Here is an 18,303-nt window from a genome sequence, read left to right as displayed (position 1 = left end):
CCAGGGATCTCTTTGGTCACTTAAATAAGGAACATAGAGGTTCGCAGCATGGAAAGGCATGGGACGTATCTATAATACCTGCACAGCCTTGGTTTCCTGTATCATTAGAATGAACTCTGCTCCAGGAGCCACTCCCATGAAAAAGAGTGAACATGGCAGAAACAAACAAAAACCTCACTTCCCCACCACTACCAACAGCTCAGTAATTAGACTTCCTGGGGGTCAGCTCTTCATAGAATTAAGAAGCATCTAAGCCTGCCTGAAACATCCCCGGTCTTCTACCTTCCTTGTCTGCCCAAATGTCCCTTTTACCAGTGCTGTTTGCAGCTGCACAGGACCAGGAAAGTAGCACCTCCCACTGCTGCCTTCTCCACACCCCAAGATCCCAGCCCACGTGGGGCTGCCTGTCTGGGAAGCCACGGCTTCCAATGCTGCACCCCATCCCTCCAATACTTCTCCCATCAATCCCAACCCACCGCCCTGCTCCGCCCGTCCCTCTCTCCTGCCTTCCCTCTTCCTTCTCCCCGTCCCCACACTGCTACACTCCCTCCTTCCTCCTTTCCTTCTTTTAACAAACACTTGAGTACCTGCTAGATGTTGGCTATACCTATCTTCAAAATGTTGCTTCCAAGTTTGAATCGGTCTTCTTTTTTACAAACCTTGTTCTTCTGAGACTTTCGCCCACCTACCTGAAGGCTGGCATTGAGCTCGTCCTTCTCTTTCATTCTGTCTTCATAGGCCAGCAACAAGGGGGACAGGTACTTTGTATCCACCTGAACATAATGGAATAAAGAAGATTAATATCTTTCTTACATCTAAACACAATCAGCACATCTTTAAAAAGGAAAGAAAATATACTTCATTTGGAATGGTTTGTAACAGCTATTCAATTATAGCCCAGAAAATATGGGCCTGAAATTAAATAACTTTCACTTACCAGCCAGGGCGGTACAGGGCCCTTTGATGGGAGGCCTTCAATATTTAAACTCTAAAAACAAAACACACAGTGAAGACAAATTAAATTACACTTCCTCTGCAATTTCAAGTCTTAGCTATTCTTAACCTAGACTGGGCATCAGCTATCTAGGAATCTTGTGTGTGTGTGTGTGTGTGTGTGTGTGTGTGTGTAAATTGATATATTTGTGTATATATTTATATATATATAATTATCTGAAGTGTTTGAGAGTAATTTATACACATAATGCTCCTTTTCCTCTAAATACTTCAATGTATATTTCCTAAAAGCAAAAGCATTCATCTATTTGACCACAGTACCATCATAAAAATCAGGAAATCAAGACTGATGCAATACTGTATTCTAATCTATAGACTATACTGAAATTTTGCCTATTTTCCCACTGATGTCCTTTTCTGGTCAAGAATCCAATCCAGGATTACATGTTGCATTTAGTTGTCAAAACTTTTCAGCATTTTAAAATGTGGAACATATCTAATAATTTTTTATTGGATGCCAATAAAACTTTTTCAGTGTTATGTTGTTGAGTGTCTAGATTTTGTTGTCTTCTTTTAAAGTGTTTTGTTTTCTTTTTCTTTTGTAGGCTCTTAAGTTACGCACAAAAGACGATGCTTTTGAGGCTCATCTTTTTCAGAACCCAAAGGTCTCCGGGTGCTAATTATTTTTAGCTCACAGCTCCCTGAACTTGTTTTCTGCCTGGCCTCACAGAGTTTCATCCTATACATGTGCAGATTAGTGTTCAACAAAGGACTGCGAGGAACCCCATGTGGATTTATGTAGCTCTTGCCATGGCTCCCTCCTCTCTGGTGTTCCTGTCCCACAAATCCTAGTCTCCTCTGCTTCCCCAAATCTAATCTGTCTCTTCAGTTCAGACTGCCATACTCTGCTTGCGTTGCTCCACCCGGCACTGTTATCCGAGAGTGCCTCCAAGCAGAAAGCAATGTGATCATAAGGCTCATCTATTTATCCTCCTTCTCCCCATGAGGACAGTGCTGCCTGCTGTCTGATGTCTGTAGAGAGTTGTATTATTCATTCTGCCTGGTTTTCTAGTTGTTTACAGTAAGAGGCCAAAGCTGGTAGCAGTAATTCCATCAGGGCCAGAAGCAATGGCCCTGATGGCATAATTCCTTATCCAACAAAGATTTTCTAACGCGTTTACCATCTCATGATTCATTCAGCAAACACTGGAAGCTCACTAAGCCATTGTGGACGTTACAGCACATGTCACTGTTTACAAGGATTGTATGGTTCCACACAGAGATGGGTCTTCTCACATCGCACAGGGCAGAACGTGCCTTGAGAGTGGAACAAACAGAAGCCTGCAGTGGTTGGAGAGAGAGATCACCTGTGGCTGGAGGCATCAGGGGAGACTGTCATGGAGAACGGTGGCCGCAAAGGGTAGAATGGTGTGCACATTTTGGGGGTGGCGGGTGAGGGCAGCAGCCAGTCGCTGGGCCTGCCTGCCCACAACCTTCTGAAAGAGAACTGGCTTGTTCACAGCCCTGCAGAAGGCCCTGGCCTAGGAAGCCTGTTTTGGATCATAGGACCCCAGGAACTTTAATATTTTTGTTAAAAAAAAAAAAAAAAGTTAACATTATGTTAAGTGAAAGAAGTCAGCCACAAAAGCCCACCTGTTGTATGATTCCAGTTACATAGAACTTTCAGAATAGGCAAATCCACAGAAAGTAGTGGTTGCCAGGGCCAACGTGGGTGGTGGGAAAGAAGGGGGCGTGACCGCTAACAGGTGTGAGATTTCTTGTTGTGAGTTTTCTTGTTGTGATGAAAATGTTCTACAATTGATTGTGGTGGCGGTTGCACAGTTCTGTGAATACACTAAAAAATCACTGAATTGTATACTTTAAATGGGTGAATTAGATGGTATGTGAATTACATCTCAAAGCTGATATTTAAAAAATTTAAACCTAAGTCCTACTTTAGAAAGAAAGAAAGCAGCCCATAAAGCTGCCCTGAACTCCCAGGAGCCACGTGACAACACCATGCACACCTGGCTTCCCCCGCCACCCCGATCCCAGTAGGAGCCAGTGAGCTGGGCGTCCTGACACCCCCACCACGCCTCCAGCCCCACACGACCCTCACACACACGAGCCTCCAGGGCACAGACCTGAGCTGTTGGGTCCTCTTGTTGTTCCTCACAATTTTTGAGGTTTGCTCAGAACCTCAATAATAGCGTAGTGGTTTGCTCAGTGAGAGTCTGTCGAATCGAATTCTGCAATCCTGCTTCTAAAGTAAAACCTAGTCTGTCTTCTCTCTTTATATACACATAGACTGTGAAAGGATCTCCACCTCCAAGTTAATTACACACCCATCACCCCACATATTTACCATTTTGTGGGGAGAGAACACAAGTTCTACTCTCTCAGCAAGTTTCAACTATACAGTACAGTATTATCAACTATAGTCACCATGTTATATATTGGATCCTCAGATCTCATTCATCTTATACCTGAAAGTTTGTACCCTTTTACTTGCCTCTCCCTATTTTTCCCACCGCCCCGCCCCCCAGCCCATGGCAGTCACCATTCAACTCTGTTTCTATGAGTTTGACTTCTTTTTTTAAGATTCCACATATAAGTGACACCAAGCAGTATTGTCCTTTATCTGGCTTATTTCACTTAGAATAATACCCTACACGTTCACCCATGTTGCAAGTGACAGAACTGCTTTGTTCTTTAAGGCTGAATAATATTCCACTGTATGTCACATGGTTTTTATATATATGTATATATATATGTATATGTGTCTGTGTGTGTATATATATATATATATATATATATATATATATATATATATAAAACATGTGACATATACCACATTTTCTTTATCCATTCATCCTTGGCTATCATAAATAATGCTGCAATGAACATAAGAGTACAGCTATCTCTTCAAGATAGTGATTTCATTTCCTTTAGGTATACACCCAGAAGTGGGATTGCTGAATGGTATGGTAGTTCCGTTTTTAATTACTTGAGGAACCTCCATACTGTTTTTTATAGTGGCTGCACCAACTTACATTCTCACCAATAGTGTACAAGGGTTTTTTCTCTACACCCTCACCAGAATTTCTATCTTTTTCAAAAAAGACACGCTAACAGGCATGAGGTGATATCTCATTGTGGTTGCATTTTCCTGACGATTAGTGACATTGAGCACCTTTTCATATACCTGTTGGCCATCTGTATGTCTTCTTTGGAAAAATGTCTATTCAGATCCTTGGCCCATTTTCAAATTGGGTTATTTGTTTTTGTGCTATTGAGTTGTATGAGTTCCTTGTACAGTTTGGATATTAACCCTTTATTGGACACGTGGTTTGCCAATATTTTCTCCCATTCCATAGGTTGCCTTTTCATTTTGTTGATAGTTCCCTTTGCAAAAGCTTTTTTAGTTTGATGTAGTCCATTTGTTTATCTTTGCTTTTGTTGTCTTTGTTTCTGGTATCAAATCCAAAAAACCAGGGCTTCCCTGGTGGCGCAGTGGTTAAGAATCCGCCTGCCAATACAGGGTACACGGGTTCGAGCCCTGGTCTGGGAAGATTCCAGATGCTGCGGAGCAACTAAGCCCGTGCACCACGACTACTGAGCCTGCGCTTCTAGAGCCCGCGAGCCACAACTACTGAAGCCTTTGTGCCACAGCTACTGAAGCCCGTGCGCCTAGAGCCCATGCTCCGCAACAAGAGAAGCCACCGCAATGAGAAGCCCATGCACTGCAGCAAAGAGTAGCCCCCACTCACCACAACTAGAGAAGGCCCGCACGCAGCAACGAAGACCCAAAGCAGACAAAAATAAATAGATAAATAAATTTTTTAAAAAATCCAAAAAATCAATGCCAAGACCAAGGAGTTTTATGATTCAGGTCTTACATTCAAGTCCTCAATTCATTTTGAGTTGATTTTTGTGTATGGTGTACAACAGGGGTCCAGTTTCATTCTTTTGCAAGTGGATATTCAGTTTTCCCAGCATCATTTACTGAAGAGACTATCCTTTCCCTTTCGGATAACAGTGCCGGGTGGAGTATATTCTTGGCTCCTTTGTTGACCGTATACACATGGGTTTATATCTGGGCTCTCAATTCTGTTCCATTGATCTATGTGTCTGTTTTCATGCCAACAGTACACCGTTTTGATTACTATTTCTTTGTAATATAGCTTGAAATCAGGAGGTATGGTATCTCCAGCTTTTTCTTTCTTGAGTCTACTTTAAATATTTGAGGCCTTTTGTGGTTCCATATAAATTTTAGGATTGTTTTATCTGTTTCTGTGAAAAATGCCACTGGAATTTTGATAGCAATCATACTGACTCTGCAGGTCACTTTGGGTAGTACGGACGTTGTAACAATATTCTTTCAATCCACGAGCACAGAATATCTTTCCACTTATTTGCATCATCTTTGATTTCTTTCATCAATGTTTTATAGTTTTTGGTGTACAGATGTTTCACCTCCTTATCGCTTCTTGGCCTTTTTGCTAAGATCAAGTGTACATGTTTCACCTCCTTAGTAAATTTATTCCTAAGTGTTTTATTCTTTTTGATGCTACTATAAATGGGATTGTTTTCTTAATTTCTCTTTCCAATAGTTTTTGGTGTGTAGAAACACAACTGAATTTTGCATATTGATTGTGCATCCTGCAAATTTACTGAATTCATTTATTAGTTTTAACAGTTTTGTGGTGGAGCCTTTAGGGTTTTCTATATATAATTTCACTGTCATCAGCAAACAGAGGCAATTCTACTTCTTCCTTTCCAATTGGAGGCTTTTTATATCTTTCTTGCCTAATTGCTCTGGCTTGGTCTTCTAGTATTCTGTTGAATAAAACTGGTGAGAGTGGACATCATTGTGTTGCCCCTGAAGGTTTCAGCTTTAGATGTAGGCTTGTCATATATGGCCTATTACTATGTTGCACTATGGTCCTTCTACACCCGGTTTGTTGAGAGTGTTTATCATGACAATATGTTGAATTTTTGTCAAACTTTTCTGCATCTATTGAGATGATCACAGGTTTTACTCTTAATTTTGTTAATATGGTGTATTATATAGTAAGTCCCCTACATACAAACCTTCAAGTTGCAAACTTTCAAAGATGCAAACATGTGCTCCATCAACATCAGGCATGAGTGAAATTGCAGCTTGCCCTCTGTCTCCTATTGCTGATGGTCCTTCAGCTGTACCAGCTCCCACCTCCTCTCCCTCCTCCAGTCAGTAACTCTTCTTGCCTATTCACTCCATGCCAACCCCTGTATGCCAGCTGTTGTACTGTGCTACTCTACTGTAATCTTACTATATCGTAAGATTAAAAGTGTTTTATTTTTTGTGTTTTACATATTGTGTGAAAAGTATTATAAACCTAGTAGTATAAACCTTAAAGTATTATAAACCTAGTAACTCTTCTTGCCTATTCACTCCATGCCAACCCCTGTATGCCAGCTGTTGTACTGTGCTACTCTACTGTAATCTTACTATATCGTAAGATTAAAAGTGTTTTATTTTTTGTGTTTTACATATTGTGTGAAAAGTATTATAAACCTAGTATGGTACAGTACTATATAGCCAATTGTGTTAGTTGGGTACCTAGGCTAACTTTGTTGGACTTAGGAACAAATCGGACTTACAAATGTGCTCTCGGAACGGAACTCGTTCATATGTAGGGGACTTACTATACTGACTAATTTGCAGATGTTGAACCATCCTTGTATCCCATGAATAAATAGCACTTGATCGTGGTGTTTGATCCTTTCAATATACAGTCATCCCTCTCTGTGGAGAACTGGTCCTAGGACTGGCTGTGGATACCAAAATCTGCAGATGCTCAAGTCCCACAGTTGGCTCTCCAGATCCACAGTTCTACAGCTGCCAATTCAACCAACCGTGGATTCTGTAGTACTGTACGTATTTACTGAAAATAAAATTCACGTATAACGCACCCATACAGTTCAAACCCATGTTGTTTGAGGGTCAACTATACTGTTGAATTCAGTTTGCTAATATTTTGTTGAGGATTTTTGTATCTCTGTTTATCAGGGACATTGGCCTACAATTTTCCTGGAGTGTTCTTGTCTGGCTTTGGCATTAGGGTAATGCTGGTCTCGTAAAATGAGTTTAGCAGTGTCTCTTCCTCTTCAATTCTTTAGAAGAGTTTGAGAAGGGTTGGTATTAATACTTGGTATGATTTCAAACAATCAGCTTAGTTCATTGATCTTTTCTAGTTTTTATTTAATTTACTTCTGCTATGATCCTTGTTATTTCCTTCCTTCTATTAACTTTGGGCTTCATTTGTTCTTTTTCTAGTTACTTGAGGTATAAAGTTAGGTTGTTTACTTGAGATCTTTCTTGTCTCTTAGTGTAGGTGTTTATTACTATGAACTTCCCTCTTGGAATTGCTTTTGCTGTATCCCGTAAGTTTTGTTATGTTGTGTTTCCATTTTCATTTGTCTCAAGATGTTTTCTGATTTCTTCTTTGATCCACTGTTTGATCAGAGTAGCATGTTGTTTAATGTCCACATATTTGTTAATTTTCCAGTTTCCTTCTTTTAATTGATTTCTAGTTTTTCACTATTGTGGTCAGAAAAGATGCTTGATATGACTTCAATCCTTTTAGATTTATTAAGACTTGTGTTGTGGCCTAACATATGATCTATCCTGGAGAATGTTACATGTGTGCTTGGAGAAGGATGTTTATTCTGTTGCTTTTGGATGCAATGTTCTGTATACACATGGTCTGATGTATCATTTAAGGCCAATGTTTCCTTACTGATTATCTGTCTGGATGATCTATCCATTAATAAAAGTGGGGTATTAAAGTCGCCTACTATTATTGTATGACTGTCTGTTTTTCTCTTTAGGTCTGTGAATATTTGCTTTATATTTTTAGCTGTGCCTATGTTGGGTTCACAAATATTTATAAATGTTATATCCTCTTGTTGGAGTGACCTCTTTATCATCTTATAATAACCTTTGTCTCTTATTACAGTCTTTGTCTTAAAGTCTATTTTGTCTAAGTAAAGCCAACCCACCTTTCTTTTGGCTTCCATTTGCATGGAGTACATTTTTCCATCCCTTCACTTTCAGTCTGTTTATGTCTTTATATCTGAAGTGAGTCTCTTGTAAGCAGCACATACATGGGTCTTGCTCTTTTATCCATTCAACCACTCTATGTGTTTTGATTGGAGAATTTTAGCCCATTTATATTTAAAGTAATTATTGTTAGGTATGGACTTAATTGCCATTTTGTTCACTGTTCCCTGGCTTTCTGTAATTCCTTTTGGTTCCTTTCTTCTCTTGCTCTCTTCAAGTGTGATTTCATGGTTTTCTGTAGTGTTACGTTTAGATTACTTTGTCTTTACTTTCTGCTTTGTGGTTACTATGAGGCTTACATAAAACAACTTATAACCGTCTATTTTAAGTTGATAACTTAAGTTTGAATGAATTGCAAAACTACATTTTTTATTCTCTCCCCATTTTATGTTTATGATGTTGCAATTGACATCTTTTTATCTTGTATATTCATCAACAAATTATTGTAGTTATATTTTTACTATCTTTGTCTTTTAACCTTCATACTAGATTTATAAGTGATTAACCCACCAACTTCACAACAGATTATCTTTAATTTTACTATATATTTACCTTTACCAGTGAAAATTTTAATTTCATGTTTTCCTGTTACTAATTAGTGCCCTTGTATTTCAGCTTGAAGCAAGTCCTTTAACATTTCTTGTAAGGCTGGTCTGGTGGTGATTAACTCCTTCTGCTTTTGCATGTCCTGAAAACTCTTTACCTCTGTCTACTCCAATTCTAAAGGACAACTTTGCTGGGTAGTGTATTCTTGGTTGAATATATTGTGCTACTCCCTTCTGGTCTGCAAAGTTTCTGCTGATAGAGCTTATGAGGGTTTCCTTGTATGTAACATGTTTTTCTCTTGCTGCTTTTAAGATTGTCTCCTTGTTTTAAATTTTGACAATTTAATTATAATGTGTTTTGCCGTGGGTGCCTTTGGATTCATCTTTTTTAGAACTCTCTGGGCTTCCTGGATTGAGATGTCTATTTCTTTCCGCAGGGAACTTTTCAGCATTATTTCTTTAAATGAGCTTTATGCCCCTTTCTCTCTTTCCCCTCTGGGACCTCTGTAATCCACATGATGGCATTCCTTAAGCTATCTTCACTCTTTTTCATTCTTTTTACTCTTCTGTTTGGATAAATTCCACTGCCCTGTCTTCAAGCTCACTGATCCTTTCTCACACTTGCGCTAGTCTGCTGTTGAAACCCTCTATTGAATTTTTCACCTCAAGGATTATATTCTTCTGCTCTATGATTTCTCTTTGGTACTTTTTAAATATTTTCTATCTCTTCGTTGAAATTCTCACTTTGTTCATGCTTTCCTGACCTTGCTGAACATCTTTATGACTGTTATTTTAAACTCTCTATTGAGTAAATCGCTTATCTGGATTTCATTAAGATTAGTTTCTGGAGATTTATCTCGTTCTCTTCTTTAGAACATATTCCCTTTTTTCTTCATTTTCCTTTACTCTCTGTGTTGGTTTCTGTGCATTAGAAAAAACAGCCACCTCTCCTGTCTTGACAGAGTGGTCTTGTATAGGAGATGAGTCTCATCCATCAGCCTGGCCCAAGCTCTTGGCTGCCTCTCAAACCTCTGTGATTGTCCAAGCTGCTGCCTTTATTCTTAGTGGTTCCCAGTAGTTGGGGATGTTCCAAGACCCATCAGAGAAAGGGAGGGTGGGAAGGAGGGAGGGAGGGAGAAAATAGAAAGGTGCTCAGAAAGACTCTACTTTGGATGTATCTTTTTTTATACCAAATTATAATAAATATGAGCCCTTTAGAATTGGAAGCCAATTCAACAGGAAAGGCTAAAATATCAGAAAACTGATTTTTCTTAATAGGAAACATTACCTCTTCCTTGGATAAATGCCTGAATTTTGTTTGATATCTACTCAGTTCTACATTCAAACAATGAACAGTCATTTTCAATCCATCATTTTCATCCACCAGTTCTTGAGCTTGTTTTCTTAGATAATGTAATTCAGGTGCAGCGACTACTGAAAAATATAAATTCAATATTATACCGTAAGAACTTATTTCAAATTTATCAAGATTTTATATAAATTGCTGATTGTCCTTCTTTCTCTTTTAGGCTCACAAAGGCAGTGAATGACAGATATATAGATACAAATGAATAAAAGTTACCAAGTTTTTTTAACATCGAATAGTCAAAAGTGTTTGGGAAGTTTGTGAAAGTTTTTGCATGTATAATTAAGGTAAAATAAAAATTTTAGGTTGAAAAAAAGTCGTTTCAGATGATATACAAATATGTTCCTTGAAAATTATATAGAATAAATGGAGAATTTATTACAACTAATAACTTTCCCACATAATAGTAATGTCTTATTAGAAAACGTCATAGAAAACAGATCCCACAAAATAATAGCACAAATAATATAAAGTATCTAGAAATGTGCCTAAGACAAGAAATATGCAGGGTCTGTATAAAGAAAACTACAACATCTTTCTTAAGGCCATAATATTAGACTTATATAAACAGATAAATATACAGAGAAAACATTGAAAACAGTGAATATTTATATGACCTTAGCATTATTATTATTATTTTTTTAGTCGTGCCACGCAGCACATGGGATCCTAGTTCCCAGACCAGAGATTGAACCTGCCCCCACTGCACAGTGCAAGTGTGGAGTCTTAACCACCAGGGAAGTCCCTGATCTTAGCATTAAAAAGAACTTGACACCAATGGCATAGGTCATAACAGAAAAATATCCTATAAGTTTAGCTGAATTATCAACAAACTGAGAAAATATTACATACATGACAAAGGCCTAAAACCCTTAATATGTAAAGAGCTCCTACAAATCAACAGAAAAGATCAAAGCATCTCAATTTAAAATGGGAAAACTTATAAAAGAGAAAGAAAATGACCCACAAAGATAATGAAAAAAATATTCAACTTCATCAACAGTAAATGAATTAAACTAAAATGGGATTCTTCTTTTTTTTTAACCTATCAAATTCGCAAGGAAAATACAATCCTCATCATTGGTAAGTATGTGGTGAAAGAGCCACTTTTATATGCTGCTCATGGGGATAAAAACTGATATGAAACATATGTACAATACTATGCTAAGAATCAAAAGAAGTGTTGGAATTTTAGCATAATAATAATGACACAGCAGATGAAATCAAATTTCAACAAGTATAAGGATATTAATGAAAGATCTTAAAATCATAACAAAATATCAAGAACATTAATATCACCAAATACTGTAACATAAAATATTAACTTTCAAAATAAATAAGAAAATTTGAATTCTTCTTTGTTCCTTTAATAAAAGAACTGTGTAGTTGTCCCCACCTTCCTGAGAGGATGCTTTCTCAACTTCTTTCAGCCTTCCATTTTCTTTTTCCATCCTTTTAAGTTTTAACTGTAGTTCTTTCATTGTTTTTTTTATTATGTTAAGTTCAAGAGTAAGGGTTTGATTTGCATTGTTTAGATGCAAATTGTCTTCTTTTAATTCCTCGAACTTTTCTTTGGTTATTTCTATATGTCTTCGATGTGTTCTACCATTTACATCTAAAAAGGCACAGGAAAAAAGTTTTAAAATATTAATTGATATTTACAATTCTACATCAAAATTACAGGAGACAATTTCAAAAACCACATGAGCAACTCTTCATGTCAGTGCCTGCAAAGAGAATGGCCTATACAGCAAAGAGTGCATGGTCTGTTGAGACTACAGTGAGCAACAGGAAGAGGGATGACAGAGGGGGAGGCAGGAGCCAGTGGAGGCTCTATACTATTGGACATAGGATTGTACATATCATAATATGCAGAGTGGAGGTTGTATCCTGCAGGCCACCAGGAGCCAGAAAGCCTTTCAGGCAGAAGTATGGAAAGAAGAGGCTCTACTCTCAGATGAATCCCTGAGGACAGCAGTGAAGAAACCAAACAGGAAGGAGGCCTAGCCCAGAGGCAGGGAGACCAGCCAGGAGACTCCTAGAGTAGGGATGGAGAGGAAAGGACATGAGAGAAGGATTCAGGGGCGAAAGCTCAGCAGGGCTCAAGAACTCAACTGGGTGTGGACAGTGAGGGGGGGCAAGTCAAGGATGAGCACCAAGACCTGTGGTTTGGAAGACATCTAGCCAGACAAGGGACACAAGCATGGCAGGGGAAGGGAAGCCCAGGCTAGGACACGGGCCTGGAGCTCTGAAGGCAGCCTCAGCTGGAGAGACTGAGGCGTCACCAGCATGTGGGCAGACCTGAAGGCACCGGGGTGAGAAGAAAGCCAGAGACCACGAAGGATGTTAGGAAGGAGCAGCAAGAAAGATGGAGGAAAGCAGAGAGCGATGTTCCACAGGGAGATCAAAGGAGGTGAGGGCTACGATGGGCTCCCAGCCCGGGCAGAGCTTCTGTGTGCAGATGTGCAGACAAGGGCGGGAATGCTGGTGGCTCCAGACAGCCTCCCCTGACCTCTGACACACACATCCCCAACCCCTAGAACATGAAAGGAAAGTCTAAGAAATGAGTAACTCCACAGCTACACTGAAAACAAGAGGTGAGCCACCAGGAATCCCGGAGAGAAAACATTTGAGATTAGATTGAAGATGGAAGCTGCAGCCTAAAATATGCCAGGAGAGGTCAGCTCCTGGAGGTGGGAGTGCTTCCAGGGATGTGCTTTGCCCTGGCAGGTACTGGGGACACAAAGTGACCTAGAAAGGGCTGATGAGGTATCCAGTTAATGTGCCAGATGGGATCAGCAATGGTTCAAGCCCCCTGGGCCAGGTAGTACAGACAGGCTCTGAGGACAGAGGCAGGCAGGCACTGGGGCTGGGGAAACTCAGGAGGAAGAGGGACCCCCGAACCCCCTGGCTGACCACACACCCTGTCTGTCCCTGTCAGTCACTGGAGACAGGCTGTACGCCTGACAGCCCACTGGTTTCCCCCTCTGAGCAGCCTGCAGTAATCAGATACAGCATCCCCAGGCAGACCAACAGGGACTCCCAAGGACCAAGGCAAACACATCACACATCACCAAGAACCATGTGAGCTAAGAGAAGCACCAAAATCAAATAACAGAGGACACAGTTGGCTGCTCAGCAACTATAAGATTTTTGAATGGGTGTAGTTAAGATTCCAGAGAGATGTTTGTCAATACTTAATAGAAATCATGGAAACAAACAGTTTCATTCACAATACAAATTCAAAGGATGGGTTGAGCAGCAGAATACATACAATGAAGAATCAACCTGTGGGCTAGACATTAGAGCCCCAGCAATATCCCAGAATACAGCAGCACCAAAAACACCAAGATAGAAAGGGTGAAAACAAAGCCAATCAGACATGGAGGATAGACAAAAGCCTTGATTCCTGATAGGATTTTCAGACTAGCAATGTGAGGCTTAACAGGAAAAAAATTACAAAATCCACCTTGAAAGCTAATGAGGCTCCTCAAACTGTAGAGGGGATAGCACCCCAGAAAGTATCTCTAGACCCCTCAGCTCTGTCTCTAGCCCCTGAGCAGAGCCCCCGTTTGCATGCACCCCCCTCCCCGTGTCTGCCTATAACCCACAGGTCCACTCCCCTCCCCAGGATCTGAGCACATGCCATGGGGACATATATCCATCATCCAACGTGTACACGTTTGGACTCTCTCTTTTAAGGCAAAGGTGGAAATTCAACAAACTGCCTCCTCTTCCCAATTCTGATAATGGGACAGAAGCAACAGCCTTTACAGGAAAAAAAAAAAAAGAGATCTTTGTTTTATGTGAGATTATTCTGGGTATTCGCTAGAACAATCAGCTTTTCAATCACAATGAAATTCAAAAGGCAAATACCTGGAGAGGGTGGAGGTTTTCCACACAATGATGGTTTTTCATCCTAAGGAAGAAAACAACATGAGAGTAATGAATTAAGAGTCTCAGCATCTTCTAAAAGTGGATTGGCACAAGCAGGTAGGTCATCGTATATCAAATATTTAAGCACTTTTTTCCCCCTTCATTTTGGCTCTTATAGTTGCTAGTTTGTTTTAGCTTTAGAAACTTTAATATTCACTGTTTCTTTTAAATGAACCAAAACCTTAAGGGATTTCCCCTCTTGGCAGGTTCTCTGAGCAGCAAGGGAAGTCCTGCTTTCTTCCTGCCTTTTTGTCCATGAGTTCAGTGTCTTTTTTTTTTTTTTTTAATTGAAGTCTAGGTGATTTACAATATTGTGTTAGCAGGTGTATAGCAAAGTGGTTCAGTTATACATATATGTATTTTTCCAATTCTCTTCCATTATAGGTTATTGTAAGACACTGAATACAATTCCCTGTGCTATACAGTACATCCTAGTCGCTTATCTATTTTATACATAGTACTGTGTATCTATTAATCTCATACTCCTAAGTTATCCCTCTCCCCATCCCCTTTGGTAACTATATGTTTGTTTTCTACATCTGTGAGTCTATTTCTGTTTTGTAAATAAGTTCATTTGTATTATTTTTTAGATTCCACATAAGTGATACCGTATAATATTTGTCTTTGTCTGGCTTACTTCACTCAGGATGATAATCTCTAGGTCCATCCATGTTGCTGCAAATGGCATTTCATTCTTTTTTCTGGCTGAATAATATTCCTCTGTGTGTGTGTGTGTGTGTGTGTGTGTGTGTGTGTGTGTGTACCACATCTTCTTTATCCATTCATCTGTTGATGGGCACTTAGGTTGCTTCCATGTCTTGGCTATTGTAAACAGTGCTGCATATGAACACAGTATCTTTGGAAATTAGAGTTTTCTCCGGATACATGCCCAGGAGTGGGATTGCTGGATCATATGGCAACTCTATTTTAGTTTTTTGAGGAACCTCTATACTGCTGTCCATTACATTCCCACCAACAGTGTAGGAGGGTTGCCTTTTCTCCACAGTTTATTATTGGTAGTCAGTCATGGTGTTTACATGCAGGTCCCATAAGTGACAGGCCACCAGTTCACATTCTAAAGCATGTGATATGACTGTAGGTGCTGAGCAGAGATGCACAAAGCAAATTCCAACTGGCCTTTTCTCCTTGGGATATGCAAAAAGACCCCATTAGCTTCAGAGAAGCACGTTTTCAAAGCACTGAGAAGGGCTTCCCTGGTGGCGCAGTGGTTGAGAGTCCACCTGCTGATGCAAGGGACACGGGTTCGTGCCCCGGTCCGGGAGGATCCCACATGCCGCGGAGCGGCTGGGCCCGTGAGCCATGGCCGCTGAGCCTGCGTGTCCGGAGCCTGTGCTCTGCAACAGGTGAGGCCACAGCAGTGAGAGGCCCGTGCACCGCAAAAAAAAAAAAAAAAAAAGTACTGAGAAAAGAATACAACATCCTCCTTTTCAACCCAAAACTTAGAGGAAAGGGAAGTCTTTGAACTTTTGTTCATTTTTCTACTACACATCAGTCTGATTCTAAGTTTCTAATTTCTGCTGAAAAAGTAGATAAGGTTATAAATTAACTCTACTGAGAAGTCTTTAATTTTTAAACTCCTTTGACATCGCAGAATTAAAAACTTAAGTAAACTATTTCCATGTCTGCAAACTGGTTATTGTCTATTCATTCTACAAATGAAAATGTAAATGTAAGTGATTTCTAATCCCTCAATACATTACATTCATTTTAAACTATGCAAAACATGAGTTTTTTCATGTTTTAAAACCTTTTTTAAAAAAACATTCAATGGAAAAGAACTCTTAATGGAAGTTTTCTTCCCCACAAATCACAAAAGTTGTTTTGAAATTATGGTGGAAATTCTACTAATTGAGAAAATCCGTTTTTAAAAAACAATCCTTGGGCTTCCCTGGTGGCGCAGTGGGTAAGAATCTGCCTGCCAATGCAGGGGACATAGGTTCGAGCCCTGGTCTGGGAAGATCCCACATGCCTCGGAGCAACTAAGCCCATGCGCCACAACTACTGAAGCCCGCATGCCTAGAGCCCGTGCTCAGCAACAAGAGAAGCCACGAAAATGAGATGCCCGCGCACCACAACGAAGAGTAGCCCCAACTCGCCACAACTAAAGAAAGCCCGCGTGCAGCAACGAAGACCCAACGCAGCCAAAAATAAATAAATAAATATTTAAAAAACACACACACAAAAAAACAATCCTTACCTTTAAATTCAGAATAGAATGTTTACCATCTGATTAAAAAAAAAAGAAAGAAAACTTTGTAAAGCAGAGAAGGACATCTGACAACTCAGAAGAGTACAATCTTAGGAACTCACCTTCTGCAGATGAGCTAAACCAGGCCCAGGTGGGCAGCCTTCCCAAGGCCACATGAGAAGCGGGTCCAGAGCCAGGCAGGAGCCCAACTCGGAACTGCTCATCTCTCCCCGCTGCTCGTTCCTGAGCACCTTCAGTGGCTCACATGATTGGAGAACCAAGGCCAAACTCCTCAGCGCGACTCTGAGCCTTCTCCACCTTCCCAGCACTCCCCCTCCCAGAGCTCTACCCGTCCCACCGCCATTCCCCAGATGGGCTGAGGCTGATGCCTCCCCGTCTCCCTGCCTACAGTAGCAGTCCACTCGGTCAGATGCCGGTACCTCGACCAAAGGATGTCAGGGTCCAAGCTTCTTGGCCGGGTACTGCTAGGGCGCAGAGTGGCACCTCAGGCTGACAGAGCTTGAGGCTTTAGCCTTTAGACAATAATTATCAGCTAGCATTATGGAGGGTGCTGTGCTTCACACATACAACTAAATTTAATCCTTATAAATTTAATCCTTATAAGAACCTGAGGAGAGGTGCACTCAAACTGAGAGGGGTTAAGGAACTCACCAAGCCTCTCGCCACCTGGATATGACAGAACCAAAGCACTAAAAACCAGTGTTTCTGATGTGTTGCCTAAGGATCACTCACATCAGACTCTCCAAAGAGCTTGTTAAAAATACAGACCCTCTGGGGCTCCAGCACAGATTCACTGACTCAGAATTTGGGGCTGGGGTGGGGCCTTTTCACAAGTGTCCAGGGGCTTCTAATGCCCATCACAAACCAAAAACCACTGGAAGAGCTGAACTCCCTCCCAACCACCACCTGTGTTCCCAGTTCAACACCACCTGTGTTACCAAGTGCGCCAGTTACCACACTGCCTTTCAGCTCCAAACCCACCTTTATTGCTGGCTTGTGTTACTGCAGCAGCGCTACCTTGCCAGGAGGAGGAAGGGGCTTGGGTTCCTCATTCCAGAAGGCTGTCTCCATCCCTCTCTCTTTCCCTGCGTTCCTCTATTTCTCTCCCCTCTCCTCCTTTCTTCCCTCTTTCTAGGTGGCCAGCAGCACTTCCCCATGGGTGGCTTCTCCTGGAATTCCCCTGGAGAGGGCAGCTTTCCAGCGAGTTCTGTTAGCAACACACCTCGGCTAACTTCTCCACCCGCCAGCGGGCCACAGCTGCACCCTCTCCAATGTCTGCATTGGAGATTCTCCAAATGTTTCTTCTCTTGGGGGCTCTCTGTTAACAGAAGAGGGAGCAGCTGTTCTCTCTATCTGCTATTCCTGCATTCTTTAGGTTTCTCTCTACCCCTTAGTAGGCAATCCTCTTATAGTCAATAATTCTTCACATTAAACTTTCCTTTTTCAAATCACCATATACATTCTGTCTACTGATTGGATTCTGACTGATATATAACACATCAGGCCACAGACAACACAGACATTAGAAAGTGGATGGACATGTATGAACACACAGATATTCAGGATGTGTTATGATTTTTTAAAAAAGGCAGGTAATAAAATAACATACATTTTATTCACATACGCACTCGAAGTTGTTAAAATTGTACTCTACGGGAATACAATTATGTGTGTTTAACCTCCTATATTTCTGCATTTCAGTTTTGTTTTTTTTTTTACAGTGAGAAAGTATTAATTCTGTAATTTAAAAAGAGATATGGGCTTCCCTGGTGGCGCAGTCGTTGAGAGTCCGCCTGCCGATGCAGGGGACACGGGTTCGTGCCCCGGTCCAGGAAGATCCCACATGCTGTGGAGCGGCTGGGCCCGTGAGCCATGGCCGCTGAGCCTGCGCGTCTAGAGCCTGTGCTCCGCAATGGGAGAGGCCACAACAGCGAGAGGCCCGCGTAAAGCAAAAAAAAAAAAAAAAAAAAAAAAGAGATATACTTTTTACTTGAATTGAATATACACATGGATTTCCCACAGGGATAAAGTATGCTGGCCTAATCAATTGGCATTTTCTGGCACAGGTATTAGTAGGCTGGCCTTCTGTTTATCAATCAGTCCCCTTGTGAACTGACTTATATGACAGTTTTCTTGAGGCTAAGCAACTCTGAGGGTCCTGATA

General features: G+C 40.8%; 1 protein-coding gene across 2 annotated transcripts in view; it reads right to left on the bottom strand.

Moving 5' to 3' along the window:
- The window catches only part of CEP89 (centrosomal protein 89), an 80,549-nt gene that overhangs the window by 39,905 nt on the left and 22,341 nt on the right, over window positions 1-18,303 (bottom strand). The window contains exons 6-11 of one of the 2 annotated variants that reach the window (XM_059999170.1): window positions 16,128-16,156; window positions 13,850-13,892; window positions 11,370-11,588; window positions 9,896-10,041; window positions 938-988; window positions 690-773 (exon numbers count right to left, since the gene is read on the bottom strand). In XM_059999170.1, the coding sequence (XP_059855153.1) occupies window positions 690-773; window positions 938-988; window positions 9,896-10,041; window positions 11,370-11,588; window positions 13,850-13,892; window positions 16,128-16,156 (572 nt within the window). The remainder of the gene's footprint in view (window positions 1-689; window positions 774-937; window positions 989-9,895; window positions 10,042-11,369; window positions 11,589-13,849; window positions 13,893-16,127; window positions 16,157-18,303) is intronic. The other variant, XM_059999171.1, reaches the window with a different exon arrangement.

Source organism: Delphinus delphis, chromosome 20, assembly GCF_949987515.2.
Source record: "Delphinus delphis chromosome 20, mDelDel1.2, whole genome shotgun sequence".
NCBI classification, from domain to species: domain Eukaryota; kingdom Metazoa; phylum Chordata; class Mammalia; order Artiodactyla; family Delphinidae; genus Delphinus; species Delphinus delphis.
This window is presented reverse-complemented; position numbering and strand designations above follow the sequence as displayed.